The 17,075-nt window shown below is 40.5% G+C and overlaps 1 protein-coding gene across 3 annotated transcripts in view; it reads left to right on the forward strand.

Annotated features, from left to right (window-relative positions):
• Positions 1–13,433, forward strand: part of pde5ab (phosphodiesterase 5A, cGMP-specific, b) — a 121,924-nt gene extending 108,491 nt beyond the window's left edge. For all 3 annotated transcript variants that reach the window (XM_073065175.1, XM_073065173.1, XM_073065174.1), the window contains exons 17-21: positions 365–442; positions 2,179–2,242; positions 4,605–4,679; positions 4,839–4,922; positions 11,641–13,433. In XM_073065175.1, the coding sequence (XP_072921276.1) occupies positions 365–442; positions 2,179–2,242; positions 4,605–4,679; positions 4,839–4,922; positions 11,641–11,754 (415 nt within the window). In that variant the 3' untranslated portion in view covers positions 11,755–13,433. The remainder of the gene's footprint in view (positions 1–364; positions 443–2,178; positions 2,243–4,604; positions 4,680–4,838; positions 4,923–11,640) is intronic.
• Positions 13,434–17,075: the final 3,642 nt, after the last annotated feature.

Raw genomic sequence — 17,075 nt, forward strand, 5'->3', positions numbered from 1 at the left:
GCAGAGATGCCTAGATTTAGAATTTTTCATAGAAGCCAACTAAATGATTTTATGCATACCTGTAGACTTGAGGAAATTCCATTTCATCTGTAACTTGACATCTGCCAATAGATGGTGTTCAGAGTTGAAGGTTATGGACAGAGGTCTAGACATGATCATGGTCAACATTTGAAATGAAGATGATTTTTCTGAGCTTTTTTGGTCTTTTCAGTCTAGTTGTACTCGGAAAGAGATCCTCCCTTTATAGACCCTATTTGTGTAATATTCCAGGAATGTGCTGCCTGTCCTCCAGATGCCAAGATTAATGAATCACAGGGAAAGAGACAGTTTGTATAGAATCTAATGCAGATAAAATTATTTTTAGGAGAAGAGAAGAATTTTTTGATCTGGTGAAAACTAATCAATTTAACTGGGAAGATAAAAGTCATAAAGAGCTGTTAATGTAAGTAGTAATCCTATGTATCATCAATGCATCAAAATGTTGTGTCAAAATTATGTTATTTAATTGTGCCAAAATGTTGCCAGATTTGATAAAGAAAATGGAGTAAAGGGAAGACAATGCTATTGTTAGACAATCAGATTGTTTAAGATCAGTCGAAGTTTGCTTCCGTACATAACACAGACTGTGGGCCAGATGAAGTAGGTTAAAGATGTCAGACTGATATTTCCAATGAAAGAAACACTGGGAAAGGTAATGAATTAGAAAAAAATACTAGTAAGATCCAGTAAAAAATAGGACAAAATCAAGAGATAACAAAATAAACATTGAGACTGAGCATTAATGCGACAATATCAGAAGCAGTTTAACACGAAGTGTCGTGTAATATGCTTCTCAAGTAAGAATACCCTGTAAATGATAAAATATTGAAAAAGGGGAAGTGATAGTGGTAGGTGCTCTGTACAAAAGTCCAAGTAATTGATTTATTGGTAAGTAAATCATGTATACGTCATCTTGAGGAGAAATAGAGAGTCATAACTTCACGTACTTCTGCCAGGTTGGTGCACCAATGCTCCAGAGAATACAATCCAAGTTTGCCCAAGCTCTCCTTTTTGCTAATAACACCCCCCCCCCAAATTCAGGCAACGTCCTGGTGAACCTCTTTTAAAACCCTCTTCAAAGTCTCCACTTCTTTCCTGTAATGCAGTTATCTGAACTGCACACATTCTTCACTAACATATTTTGAAGTATTGCCTGACATACTAGTATGAGGGATTTATTTATTTATTTGCCTGTCTGTTTAGCTCAACAGTGCAGAGTAGGCCCTTCCAGCCCTTTGAGCCATGCCGGCAACCCTCGACAAACCCAATTAAACCAGTCTGCTCACGGGACAATTTACAATGACCAATCTACCTACCTGGAATGCCTTTAGACTGTGGGTAGAAACTGGAGGACCAGAGAAAGCCCACATTCCACGGTGGGGATGGTGGTGTGGGGTGCGTACAGAGACTCCTTACCCATTGTTGTCTAAATGACTGCAAAATCACTGTTGAAATTTTTAATTAACATATACTTTATTTCAAGAGGAATAGAATATAAAATCAAGGAGATAATACTGAGCATTTTTAAGACTCTAATACGGCTGTACTTGGAGTATTGTCATCAGTTTTGGGCCCCATATCTCAGAAAGGATGTGTTGTTATTGGTGAGTGTCCAGAGGAGGTTCATGAGGATGATTCCAGGAATGAAGGGGTTAACATATGAGGAGTGTTTGACAGCTTTGGGCCTGTACTCACTTGAATTTAGAAGAATGGTGGGGGGGACCTCATTGAAATGTTGAAGACTAGATAGGGTGAATGTGGAGAGCATATTTGGGGGGGGGGTTATCCAGAACTAGAGGGCACAGCCTCAAAATTGAGGGGCGACCTTTTAGAACAAAGGTAAGGAGAATTTATTTTAGCGAGAGAGTAGTGAAACTGGAATGCTCTGTCACAGACTGTGGTAGACGCCAAGTCCGTGGGTATATTTAAAACGGAAGTTGATTGTTTCCTGATCAGTCTGGGCATCAAGGATTATGGTGAGAAGGCAGGTGTATGAGGTTGAGTGGGATCTGGGATCAGCCATGATGGAATAGCAGAACAGACTTGATGGACTGAATGGCCTAATTCTGCTCATATGTCTTATGGTCTTATATAGTGTATTTAATGAAATTTTATACTTAATTTCACTAACGTTAACAGGGCGATGTTGATGACAGCGTGTGATGTGTCTGCAATAACCAAACCTTGGCCTGTTCAACAAAAGGTAATTTTGATAGTATTTTTTGTATATTCCTATAAAAATGTCTGAGAGAGTGTAACACTAAAATTGTTTTGGGAAACTTGGTTTATAGATATAAAAGGCCAGATTATGCCATCAGTTTAACAGGAAGGTTAGTGATCTCCCTGTCATTTATTTATAAGCAGTAGAGCTATTTAAAGGGCAAATGAAATTAAGATTTGATATATACCAGGCAGGGGACCGTTGGTGATCAGCAAGGTAAAGGCCTCAGGACCAGGCTATCCAATTCAACTTAGGGAGGGCCGATGTCTGTGATGTTCCCCTAATGCGGGTGCTCAACTGCAGAATTTTCTTTTGTAATAGATTTATGTCTTTTTACTTTACTGTTAAGTGATAATAAATGTGATTCTGATTTGGAAAATCCTGTAGTTACTGATTGAGTTCCATGAACTCAATAGCTCTCATCAAGTCTAAGCACATTTAACAATGTGAAAAGCATTAATTACTGCCAATCAGCTGCACTGACAAATAGTAATAGCAAATACTGAGTCTCCGTCGTTATGGAATTAATAAAACACAGGAAAGTGGAACACAGTACAGGCTTGTTCTAATCTTTTACCCTCCTCTGATCCTTCCCTTCTACATAACCCTCCATTTTTCTATCATCCAGGTGCCTATTATCTAAGAGTTTTGTAATTGTCCCTAATATATCTGCCTCCACCACCACCCTTGACATGACATTCCACACAGCTACCACATTTGTGCAAAGAAGTTTACTCTGACATTGCCCCTATATTTTCCTCCAATCACTTTAAAAGTATGCCCCTTGTATTAGCTAATTCCACTCTGGAAAAAACTCACGCTGATTATTCCTAATCAGACTGTGCATCTCTAACTGCTCGTAAATCCTGTCTCCAAGAGTCTTCTCCAATAGTTTCCCTACCACTGAAGTCAGACTCATTGGGCAATAATTCCCAGGATTTTCCCTACTCTCTTTTGAAACATCTAAACCCCTTGGACATCCAGCAGCTATTCCTGCCCTTGTGACAGCCAAGTCTCTGTATTGGCCACAGTATTGTAGTTCCATACACTGACCTGTGCTCTAAGTTCATCACCGTTGTTCCTTATCCATCTTGCATTAAAATAGGGTTCACCTAACCCTAGATGTGTGGCAGAGTATTAGTTCATTGAATAGAGTTAAGTAGAGATGGTGTTTGGTGCACTTGCATTAGTGACTAAATTTTCAAAGGCTTATTTAATATATTTAGTATCAGAGAAGAAAAGTTTGAATCATGTTGGGCCCAGAACTTATTGGGGTGTAGCAGAGTATGAAGGTGAGGCCTTGCTGAAGATGGACCACTCTGAAAAAGGGGGTCAGAGGGCAAAGTGCAAACATGGCAGGAAGTGGAACTGGAGTCTGGCAGAGGATCAGGAGAGGGCAATGGGTGGAGGGCTTGGGGGGAGGAACGTGGTGGGGGTAGGGAGCAGAGAAGAGAGGTTGAGGGGTTTGGGGTGGTATATGGATTGAGGTGATATAGGAGATCTGGTGGGGGCAGTTAGATTGTGGTAATCAGCAACAGGGAAAAAGTGGCAGAATGGAGTACTGGAAGCCCTGACCTAGAGCCAGCCAGGTCAGTGGCTGCAGTTCAGAAGAATTGTCTCAAACCTAAATAGTGACGTTCTAATTCCCTTCATGGATGCAGTCTTACCCACTGAGTTCCTCCAGCATTTTTTGCTCCAAATTCCGGCATTACAGTCTTTGATGTCTCAGCTATCTGAAATTGTTCTTGGTCTGAGGAAGCGCCATCCTCTTGACACCTTAAAACAATAAAAGTTAAATATAGTCAAAAGGTTGGGCAGTCTTTACAGAAACATACAACTAATGTTTCAGGTCCAGGATCATTTGTCAATTCTGCCTGAGCTTCAGAGTGTTTCAAACTTCCAGTGCTATGATTTTTTTTAAAAAATTCATTTACACTTGATAGTTTGACTCTTACTTTCTCTGCAAATGTACCTTACTTTCCATCTATTCCCAAATCATGTTTTCTTTTTAGTTCACTTCTTCTTAAACATCATTAAATCATACAGCTGTATAAATAAAATATTTTTATCCTCTTTCATAACTGGGTAGCTTTCGTAGCTAAAGGTCATCAATTGAGCTTGACATTCCTAATCCTGCCCTAGTTATCTTTGAGCCAATCTTTGAAATAAAAACAGTCCTAGCCAATTCAACAACCCTTGTGATATATGCTAGCTATAAATATTTGTGGCAATGTGTTGCAATAGCTTATGATGGGTTAATTCACCTTATGAATACAGCTACATCATGCTCTTGGTATTCCAAAGCCAATCAGCGTTACAGGTTATGTTACACTGTGTTTTACAGACAGCTGAGCTTGTAGCAACAGAGTTTTTTCAACAAGGCGACAAAGAAAGGGAAGAGTTAAACATCGAACCCATTGTATGTATCAAATTCAAATAATTTCTATAAATATAAAACAAGATATACTTTTGAAACCTCAAATATCTGCTGCTATGCTATTTTGAAATGCAAATTTGCTTCTATGTAAGGAACAAAAATAAATAATGATTGTGATGTTTTTAAAATTTCCAATTGAAGGATTTAATGAATAGAGAAAAACGTGATCAGATCCCTAGCATGCAGGTTGGATTCATCGATGCAATCTGTATTCAACTATATGAGGTAACTTTTCCCTTTATTTCATATCCTTTATTAGAAGCATTTTCCTGCAGTTACATTACAAAGTGTTTGTTCCCTTATCTTTCTGTAAATTCACCACTACTTATTGCTAAACCTTGCAAATAATTAAGTTCTAACTCCAGCAAAATCACAGTGCACAGTGGGTGATGTGGGGATGGTTTGGTGGTGAAAGAAGTTGCCATCTAGAGCATTGGCTATTTAGACTTGAACTAATTAGCTTCTACCTTTTTAGAGCAAGCTATTTGCAGACAAACTCAAAATACTCATGCGCAGTTTGTAGAATTCTGGATGTTGTTGGATTTCTGTGTGTTATTTTCTGGACCACTGCCAGTGAGTGAGTGGGCCAGTGAAGGAGTGGAGCTTTGAGGCTTTGACTCGAGAGGCTTCGATGAGAAGAGGTGGAGGACAAGCTTGCTCCCAGTTAGGCTTTACAATGCCTCCTGAGATGGTGATGTGCCTCTCATGTGAGATGTGGCAGTCTTGGGGGAGCTCCCCTCTCCCGCACATCTGCCAGAAGTGCATGTGGCTGGCGATATGGAAGACCGTGTAAGGAATCTAGAGCAGCAGCTGGATGACCTTCGACATAAGGGAGAATGAGGCCGCCATAGATGAGAGCTACAGGGAGGTAGTCACACCTAGGCTGCAGGAAGCAGGTCGTTGGGTGACAGTCCAAGGGGGGGAAGCGAAGGTGAGTGGACAGGTAGTGCAGAGCACCCCTGTAGCCATTCCCCTGAATAATACGTTTACCGTCCTGGATATGTTTGCGGGGACGACCAACCAGGGGTGAGCCATGGTGGCAGGGCCTCTGACACTGAGTCTGACCCTGTGGTGCAGAAGGGTAAGACAGAGAAGAGGAGAGCTGTCATCATTGGGGACTCTATAGTCAGGGGAGCAGACAGAAGATTTTGTGGACATGAGAAGGACACCCGCATGGTTTGTTGCCTCCCGGGTGCCAGGGTCTGGGATGTCTCTGACCAGGTACATGACATCCTGGTACGAGAGGGAAAGCAACCAGAAGTCGTGATACATGTTGGGACCAACGACATAGGCAGGAAGAGGGATGAGGTCCTGAAGTATGAGTTTTGGGAACTAGGCAGATGGCTGAAGAACAGGACCTCAGGGTGGCGTTCTCAGGATTGCTGTCAGTGCTACGTGATAGTGATGGTAAAAATTGGAGGAGTTGGCAGTTGAATGCGTGGCTGAGGAGTTGGTGCAGGGGGCAGGGTTTTAGATTTTTGGATCATTGGGATCTCTTCTGGGGAAGGTGGGACCTGTACAGATTGGATGGGTTGCACCTGAACTCAAGGGAGAGCAATATCCTTGCTGGTAGGCTTGCTAGCATAGTTCAGGAGGGTTTAAACTAATTTGCAAGGGGGATGGGACCCGAAGCGATAGAGCAGTGAAAGAAGTGCATGGAATAAAGCCAGATCTAACATATAGAGAGGCTTTGAGGAAAGAGAAGTAGAATAAAGGGTGTAAAGATAGTAAGGTAGAAGGGCTAAAGTGCGTGTACTTCAATGCAAGAAGCATCAGGAACAAAGGTGATGAACTGAGAGCTTGGATACATACATGGAATTATGATGTAGTGGCCATTACGGAGACTTGGCTGGCACCAGGGCAGGAATGGATTCTCAATATTCCTGGATTTCAGTGTTTTAAAGGGGATAGAGAAGGGGGAAGAGGGGTGGCATTACTGGCCAGGGATACTACTACAACTACAGAAAGGGTGGGTAATGTAGCAGGATCCTCTTTTGAGTTAGTATGGATAGAAGTCAGGAACAGGAAGGGAGCAGTTACTCTATTGGGAGTATTCTATAGGCCTCCTGGTAGCAGCACAGATACCGAGGAGCAGATTGGGAGGCAGATTTTGGAAAGGTGCAAAAATAACAGGGTTGTTATCATGGATGACTTTAACTACCCTAATATTGATTAGCACCTGATTAGTTCCAAGGGTTTAGATGGGACAGAGTTTGTTAAGTGTGTCCAATATGGATTCCTGTCACAGTATGTTAACAGGCCGACTAGGCAGAATGCCATACTAGATCTAGTATTAGGTAACGAACCAGGTCAGGTCACAGATCTGTCAGTGGGTGAGCATCTGGGGGACAGTGACCACCGCTCCCTGGCCTTTAGCATTATCATGGAAAAGGATAGAATCAGCGAGGACAAGAAAATTTGTAGTTGGGGAAGGGCAAATTATGAGGATATAAGGCTAGAAATGGCGGGTGTGAATTGGGATGATGTTTTTGCAGGGAAATGTACTATGGACATGTGGTCGATGTTTAGGGATCTTTTGTAGGATGTTAGGGATAAATTTGTCCCAGTGAGGAAGATAAAGAGTGGTAGGGTGAAGGAACCATGGGTGACAAGTGAGGTGGAAAATCTAGTTAGGTGGAAGAAGGCAGCATACATGAGGTTTAGGAAGCAAGGATCAGATGGATCTATTGAGGAATATAGGGTAGCAAGAAAGGAGCTTAAGAAGGGGCTGAGAAGAGCAAGAAGGGGGCATGAGAAGGCCTTGGCGAGTAGGGTAAAGGAAAACCCCAAGGCATTCTTCAATTATGTGAAGAACAAAAGAATGACAGGAGTGAAGGTAGAATCGATTAGAGATAAAGGTGGGAAGATGTGCCTGGAGGCTGTAGAAGTGAGCGAGGTCCTCAATGAATACTTCTCTTCAGTATTCACCAATGAGAGGGAACTTGATGACGGTGAGGACAATATGAGTGAGGTTGATGTTCTGGAGCATGTTGATATTAAGGGAGAGGAGGTGTTGGAGTTGTTAAAATACATTAGGGTGGATAAGTCCCTGGGGCCTGATGGAATATTCCCCAGGCTGCTCCACGAGGTGAGGGAAGAGATTGCTGAGCCTCTGGCTAGGATCTTTATGTCCTCGCTGTCCACGGGAATGGTACCGGAGGATTGGAGGGAGGTGAACGTTGTCACCTTGTTCAAAGAAGGTAGTAGGGATAGTCCGGGTAATTATAGACCAGTGAGCCTTACATCTGTGGTGGGAAAGCTGTTGGAAAAGATTCTTAGAGATAGGATCTGTGGGCATTTAGAGAATCATGGTTTGATCAAGGACAGTCAGCATGGTTTTGTGAAGGGCAGATCGTGTCTAACAAGCCGGATAGAGTTCTTTGAGGAGGTGACCAAGCATATAGATGAGGGTAGTGCAGTGGATGTGATCTACATGGATATTAGTAAGGCATTTGACAAGGTTCCACACGGTAGGCTTATTCAGAATGTCAGAAGGCATGGGAAGTTTGGCCGGGTGGATTCAGAATTGGCTTGCCTGCAGAAAGCAGAGGGTCATGGTGGAGGAAGTACATTCAGATTGGAGGGTTGTGACTGGTGGAGTTCCACAAGTTTTGGGACCTCTACTTTTCGTGATTTTTATTAACGACCTGGATGTGGGGGTAGAAGGGTGGGTTGGCAAATTTGCAGACGTCAAAAAGGTTGGTGGTTTTGTGGATAGTGTAGAGGATTGTCGAAGGTTGCAGAGAGACATTGATAGAATTCAGAAGTGGGCTGAGAAGTGGCAGATGGAGTTCAACCCGGAGAAGTGTGAGGTGGTACACTTTGGAAGGACAAACTCCAAGGCAGAGTACAAAATAAATGACAGGATACTTGGGTGTGTGGAGGAGCAGAGGAATTTGGGGGTACGTGTCCACAGATCCCTGAAAGTTGCCTCAAAGGTAGATAGGGTAGTTAAGAAAGCTAATGGGGTGTTAGCTTTCATAAGTCGATGGATAGAGTTTAAGAGTCACGAGGTAATGATGCAGCTCTATGAAACCCTGGTTAGGCCACACTTGGAGTACTGTGTCCAGTTCTGGTCGCCTCACTATAGGAAGGATGTGGAAGCATTGGAAAGGGTACAGAGGAGACTTACCAGGATGCTGTCTGGTTTAGAGATTAAGGGAGCTAGGGCTTTACTCTTTGGAGAGAAGGAGGATGAGAGGAGACATGATAGAGGTATACAAGATATTGAAAGGAATAGATAGAGTGGACAGCCAGTGCCTCTTCCCCTGGGCACCACTACTCAATACAAGAGGACATGGCTTTAAGTTAAGGGGTAGGAAGTTCAAGGAGGATATTAGAGGAAGGGTTTTTACGCAGAGTGGTTGGTGCGTGAAATGCAGTGCATTCCACGTCAGTGGTGGAGGCAGATACACTAGTGAAATTGAAGAGACTACTAGACAGGTATATGGAAGAATTTAAGGTGGGGGGGGGTTATATGGGAGGCAGGGTTTAAGGGTTGGCACAACATTGTGGGCCAAAGGGCCTGTACTGTGCTGTACTATTTTATGTTCTATCTATTAAATAAAAGAAAAGGAAATGTGTTTGATATCTTGCTGAGGTTCTCAAGTGATTGGCAAAGGCCTGCAGTATACTGCATATATCTACTAAGATTGAAAATGAATTATATCAAAAGCTTTTTATTAATAGGGTTTTAGATCATGGTTGAACAGTAACAAACTACAGAAAATTTTCTCCAGGATAGTGAAAACATATGTTAAGTGTAACTTTTCATTCCTTGCATTAGTTAATAGGGATACAGATATCCCACATCATCCTTCCAAAAATAAGACCAGAAATTAGATTGTTGCATATTTGGGTTGGCTACAGATACCTGATCCAGTGGTTCTTGAACATAAACAGCCTGGTTGCCATCTACTGTGTGCAGCTAATAATGTGGTAGTGGAATATTTCTTTCAAAAAACTCCAATCATTTATTTTGCCCTGAAGCACAAACATCTATCCTATGCAAATTGTGAAAAACATTATTTATATCAGATGCTTACAAATACTTATTGTGTCTTTTCACAAACCCATGATGCTGCAGAACAGTACAAAGTTCAAAGATTAAAAGTACATATATTATCGAAGTATGTATGCGATATACAACCCTGAGATTTATCTTTCCCACAGACAGCCACGAAACAAAGGAAACCATGGAACCTGTAAAAGGGAAACATCGAACCTCCTCCCACACACAAAAAAAATTGTGCAGATACAACAAAAAAGAGCAAACACACATAATATAAAACATAAAATTGAAAACAGTTAATCATGCATTAAAGTTCTTTTAAAAATACCTTTCTAGAAAGATATTCTGAGGGTATAAGATTTCATATATTAATCAACCTGGATGATCTTGAACCACCATTGTCCATATGTTAAAAATATTCCCAGTGTATTTTTAGGTAAGAACCTCGAGAGTTTTGGTTCAACAATAAAGGAAGAATCCAGTAATCATTGTTGGTAGGTCAAATATGATGGCAGAATATAGTATTAGTGCTAAGACTCTTGGCAGTGTGGAGGATCAGAGGGATCTTGGGGTCCGAGGTGAGAGGCCATAGGACACTCAAAGCAGCTGCACAGATTGACTCTGTGGTTAAGAAGGCATATAGTGTATTGGCCTTCATCAATCGTGGAATTGAATTTAGAAGCTGAGAGGTAATGTTGCAGCTATATAGGACCCTGGTTAGACCTCACTTGGAGTACTGTGCTCAGTTCTAGTCACCTCACTACAGGAAGGATGTAGAAGCCATAGAAAGGCTGCAGAGGAGATTTACAAGGATGTTGCCTGGATTGGGGAGCATGCCTTATGAGAATAGGTTGAGTGAACTTGGCCTTTTCTCCTTGGAGCGACGGAGGATGAGAGGTGACCTGATAGAGGTGTATAAGATGATGACAGGCATTGAGCATGGGGATAGTCAGAGGCTTTTTCCCAGGGCTGAAATGGTTGCCACAAGAGGACACGGGTTTAAGGTGCTGAGGAGATGTAGGTACAGAGGAGATATCAGGGGCAAGTTTTTTATCCAGAGAGTGGTGAGTGTGTGGAATGGGCTGCCAGCAATGGTGGTGGAGGCGGATATGATAGGATCTTTTAAGAAACTTTTGGATAGGTACATGGAGCTTAGAAAAATAGAGGGCTATGGGTAAGCCCAGTAATTTCTAAGGTAGGAGCATTTTTGCACAAATTAGTGGGCTGAAGGGCCTGTATTGTGCTGTAGGTTTTCTATGTTTCTAACATAGCTTCCACTTTCCACATAGCATGTCCCCCACCTCCCCGCCCAACAGCATTGAAATTACTGTTTTGTTACACACTTTTAGTACTGTAGGAGGGGGAAGAAGTTGCCATCTCGAGCATTGGCTATTTAGTCTTGAACAAATTGGCCAGAATAACAATACTGTTATCCTTCAAATAGTTCCATTGGATCAATATCTTTGGATATCAATAAACTTTGGTTCAATATCTTATGTAAAAATTAAAGACAATTGACAGTACACCAATTGAGTATTAACGGGTAATTTTATGATAAAGTCCTGGAGTGAGGCTTGAAATATACACTCCACACTGATAAAAGCATCAATGAGAACAGGCTGATATCTGCACTTGTTAGGAAATCAAAATACGCATGATTTGATAGGCAGAGTTGCTTGCAAGATAATAGATATTCAACAAATGTCCTGCTAGGAAGCTAGACATAAAATTACATCAAGCCTATGTGAGTAATTTTTGCACCATTAGTCTTTAACATTCAGACATCTGTTATCCAAATCCAAATATCAAGGATATTCACTTAGCTAAATTTGGATTTTGGCATTAATCTGATATGCAGTTATTAGTAAAAAAAGGTTTCCAAGTTTAATTGTACTTTGCTGATTTATTGCACTTTTTTATTTGCTTTGCTAGGCTCTGGCAACAATTTCTGAAGCTTGTCTCCCTTTGCTTGAAGGCTGCAGAAGTAACCGAAGGAACTGGGAAATGCTAGCAGCACAAAATCTGTTGAATGGAGAAAAGAAATGACATGCAGAGATGAGAAAGCAGAAGTTTGGTGTGAATTTGGAGTTAGAAAGTTCTATAAAAGAGTAGTAAATATTTTCAGTACTCATTACTAGTGGGGTTATGTCCAATTCCACTTTGATCAGCTGTTCTTTTAAATTTCATTTTTATCACGAATACAGACCACAAAATAACCTCCATCTGCTGAATGTACCTGTTGTTTGCTGATGATAGTCAGGGAATGAAAAGGCAATCTTTTTTTCATCTTAAAGTAGCCAACTTACAACATTGCCCTGATACGTTCATGTAGCAAGCATGTTAATAATACGTAGTTTATATTTAAATGTGGAGGTCAAACATACAGTAAATGCACTGATCAATATTATTTAAAAACACCATGATAACCTGACACACATTTGCACATTGATTAATCACTTTTTATAAGTAACTCTGGCTTATTGAAGTTCAGTTACTTAAAGTGGTTTGATTATCAAGTTACTTCTTCACATGCACAAAATTTCTGTGAAGTTTTCACTGTGTACATGAATATACAATTGTTATTGGATGTTCATCTTTAGTGAATGAAGGAAAAGTATCAGCCTGGCCTAGAATGTATGATTTCCCCAGATAAGAGCACTTTTTCTTTTTAATTAATTATTTGGCTTCCATTGAACATATTCACATATTATTTAAGAATACCAAGATTTTGGTACACAAAATTATGTTTGTCTTTTGATCTTGCATGATGGAAAAATGATGGTCTGGTTTTATAAAAGTGTGTTGCCACATTTGATGGCATTTTCAGTAGTTTTATGTTGGGTAGCATGTTAACATTTTCAAGGTATATATATTTTAATGTTTGCTGTGGGAATGCAAGGCTGGAGCAAAAGAACATAACAATTTATTTTGCAATTTTGTATATTGTAACCAGTGAGATTGTGAAGATGTTTTTGCTCAGTGTCTACACAAATTGTATTTAGTTTAGTTATAAACGCCAACTTATGACAAATGCCAAAATAGTTGTAATGCAAGTTATTAATACTGGTGCCATGACTTTATTCACAAACCAGACTACTTTCAAGTGTGGTTTCCCATTGGGAACTTAAGATTAGTGATCTAACCAATTCATTTTATAAACTGTGTCAATTAATCACTTGCTGTCCATTGTAAATCTTTATATACTTGAAATAATTAGCTCAGTTCAATGATAAAGTTCACATGAGCCCAGCCTCCTAAAGAAATGTGATAGTATTGTGTGGGGTTAAATTCCAGGCAACTTTTTGAATTCATTATGGATAAAGGCACCTTTACTCGTCATTTTCGAGGGCAAGTCAAAGATATTGTTCGGTATCAAAACCTAGGGACAGAGAGGAATTAATTAAAATAATTAATTCAATACACTCTTTCATTTCAAAATATGAAGAAGAAAATAAAAGGCAGATGTCACACCAGTTTTCATAAACAAATCAGTGTGAATTACTACAGATAAGGAGAAGTTTCTTCAGTTTAGGTAAAACACCCAGAATAAGAATAGGTGGATAGTGCAATGATTGTTTGCAGCACTCTGCTTGCTGATACTCAATGTGATGTCTCTTCGATGTTAACCAAGATGTAAAATGCCTTGTGGCTTTTCCCATTCTTAGTAGTCTGTCTTCTGTAGTAGGTAGAGATCGTTCAATAAAGATGTTCCTAGAATGGTAATACGATAGTATTAAGCTACCATGTATATGACATGGAAATTAATTCAGTTATAAATCATAACCTAGATAGCTCGTGGCTACTTACAAGTGTGTGATTTAACACAACAGTTAGTAAATAGCAACAATAAAGAGGTTCTTTCAGTTATGCTGAAACAGCAGTAGTGAATAATATCTATAGATTTAATTCATTATTCTAAAATTATTCATGGTTAATGTTATTCTAGAACCTTGTGACACATTCCTCAACTGACTTGCTTCTTCAAGTTTTCCTGTAGAATATGGATGAGGAATGTCATTTTAAAATCTCCTTAAGTTGGTTCATACATTGATTGATCACTTTACTAATTCATGAAATTTGAAGAAACAGTTAATTCTCAAACTGTTGCTAAGAGGAAGGGAACTCTTGACTGCAGGTGCGACTCTGAGGGGAAGATCGGCCAAAAATTTTGGAATGTTTCATGAGGGCATCCTGGTGAGAGTCTCATATGTGATCAAACAGTGTGATCAATTTGTTGGATAGTTTTAAAGGGGTAATTTTAAATATACTCTGCTGGGCAAATATTACTTATTTGCATTTATTACATATGTAGTACAATAAGTTGTCGAACAGTTATATGGTTTCTGCATTAGTGGGGCACTGTAAGAATGGCAGTACCTGATGAAATTTTCCATAACATCAGTGGCATCAGCGTTCAGCGTTGTATTTCTAAACCACAAAACTAACAATAAATACTGTTTAATTTAGATTTAGATTATTTGTAACTATTGTAAAGTCTAAGTTTCAAAAGAGCTGTTGTGCAGTTAGATTCAGCACAGTTCCTCATGGACCAGAATTATACATTCCATAAATCTTATAGTTGCAGGATGACCGAGATTGATGGCATGAAACTGAATATAATTTGGCATTTTTTTCATGAAGGCATAGTGATGCCTGAAGATGGAAGTAACTGACCTCACTGTAGTATTGAAGCAAGTACTCATACAAGAGATCACAGTGAGGAAAAAGCACTAAGGCTGCTTTGACTGAATATAATATAAATAATTTTGAATGCAACAGAGGTCAATGGGATTGAAAGAGAAACTGTTATTGACTGGCATTGGACATTTCCTTCACTGTCATCTCAGAACCCTTAGAACAAGAAGTAGAAGAAAGGCAAACTCAACCCAAGGGATTGACCAGAAAGAAGATGAAGAAGACCTGAACAAAAGGAATGGTACAATTGTCAGAAACTCATCAATGCTAACCAGAATGTTACTGTAGAGATTGCTCAAGTGAGCTTCATTGGCCCAGCCATCTCCATCAGTGATCTTCCCCTACCTCATGTGGTATGCTCTTTAATGTTCAGTTCCTCTATAATGGAGTGAACAGTGTTGTTCTGTATCAAGTTGTCCTATACCTAAGAGCTCCTCCACTTCAGCCTCTTTCCTAACTCCCTGTATTCACTAAGTAGGATCTTTTCCCCATTTCTACCTGTGTCATTGGTGCCAATATGCACCACAATTGCTGGCTGCTCCCCTTCCCCCTTGAGAATATTCTGCGGCCACAATGATACATCCTGTATCCTAGTAGATGGGCGGTAACGTAGCGTCCTGGTGTCTCTTACAGCCACAGAAACTCCTGTCTGTCTCCCTAACTCTGCAGATCCCGGTCTGGGTTCTCCCAATGCCATGGGCTAGTGCAGGTAGGGATGAGCTGATAGCACAGATGAGATGGTGCAGGGGGAAGGGTTTCAAGTTCTTGGATCATTGGAGCCTTTTCTGGGGAAGGGGTAACCTGTACAAGAGGGATGGGTTGGACCTGAATTGGAGAGGAACCAATATCCTGGCCAGGAGTTTTGGTAATGCTACCTGGGAAGGTTTAAACTAGTTTTGCAGAGGACTGGGAACCGGAGCACTGGGTCAGTAAGTGAAGGATCAGACAGGGGAAGTATTGATAGGCAAAATCAAACTACCAGGTATGATGCAACAGATAATTTAAAGTGTGTGTATTTCAATGCAAGGAGTATTATGGGCGAAGGCGATGAACTTTTTGAAGTTGTAGAAAAGATAGAGAAAGAGGTAAAGGTGTGTGTGGGAGGGGGCTGGGGGGAGGGGTGATGTTGCCTTACTAATCAGGGAAAATATTCCAGCTGAACTCAGGAGAGACATAATGGAGGGTCAAACACTGAGTCTATTTGGGTAGAACTCAAGAATAGGAAGGATGCAATCACACTGATGGCTGTCATGTGGGGTTTCAACTTCCCTAATATAAACTGGAACTTTCTTAGTGCAAAGGGTTTAGATGGAGCAGAATTTGTTAAGTGTATCCAGGAGTGTTTCTTAAATCAACATGTGGATGGCCAAATGAGAGAGGGGCTGTACTGGATAAGGTGTTGGGTAATGAACCTGGCCAGCGTGGTTGAGCTATTGGGGTACAATGACCACAACTCCTTGACTTTCAGAATAGGTATAGATAAAGATAAGTATGGTCCTTGCAGGAGAGCCTTAAATTGGAGTAGTACAAATTACGAGAGCATTAGGCAGGAACTAAGGAGATTTAATAGAGAACTATTTCTGGCAAGTCCACATTAAGACATGTGGATGGTATTAAGATCAATTGGATAGAGTACAGGAAAAGTATGTTCCTGTTAAAAGGAAAGACAGGGACTGAAAGATAAGAGAACCTTGGATGTCCAGAAAGGTGGTGAATTTATTCAAGAAGAAAAAGGAAAAGTACGTAAAGCTTTGCAAGTTAGGATCAACTGGGGCACATGAGGATTATAAAGAAGACAGAAATGAACTCAAGGGAATTAGGAAATCCAGAAGGGGCCATGAAATGTCCTTGGCAAGTAGTATTAAGATGAATCTCAAGGCATTCTATTACAGACATCTAGAACAAGAGGATAACTGGGGAGAGGGTAGGAGTGCTAAATGAATATTTTACTTCAATATTTACCAAGGAATATACATGGAAGATCAGTGCTGAGTGTATAAACATTTTAGGGTGTTTAGTAGTCAAGGAGGAGAAAATATTGGATCTCCTAATGGGTATTAACATGCTTAAGTCCCCAGGGCCTGATGAGATTTACCCTAGGTTATTAAGGGAGGCAAAAGGTAAGTGCTGGAGCCTTGACTACTATCTCCATGTCTTCTCTAGACACCAATGAGGTCCTGGAGGACTGATGAGTGGCTAATATTGTACCTCTATTTAAGAAGGGAACAAGTGAAAATCCTGGACCATTGAGTCTCACATCAGTTGTAGGTAATTTCTGGGAAAAAAATTCTTAGAGATAGAATACATGAGCATTTGGAAACCCATGGCCTAACTATTAGGGAGAACCAGTATGGCTTTGTGTGGGGCAAGTCATGTCTTACCAACTTGATTGAGTTTTTTGACAAGGTGACGAGAGAGATTGATGAAGGTAGAGCAGTGTATGTTGAACATGGATCTTAGTAAGGCGTTTGACTAAGTCTCTCACAGGAGGCTAATCGAGAAGATTAAGATGCATAGGTTCAGAACTGGCTTGCACATTGAAGACAGAGGATAATGGTCGAAGGGACTCATTACAGATGGATACAGGCAGAGAAATGGCAGATGGTGTTTAGCCCAGATAAGAGTGAGGCATTGCACCTTGGTAGGGCAAATGTAAGGAGACAGTACACTAT

The sequence above is a fragment of the Hemitrygon akajei genome, chromosome 13 (assembly GCF_048418815.1).
Source record: "Hemitrygon akajei chromosome 13, sHemAka1.3, whole genome shotgun sequence".
NCBI classification, from domain to species: domain Eukaryota; kingdom Metazoa; phylum Chordata; class Chondrichthyes; order Myliobatiformes; family Dasyatidae; genus Hemitrygon; species Hemitrygon akajei.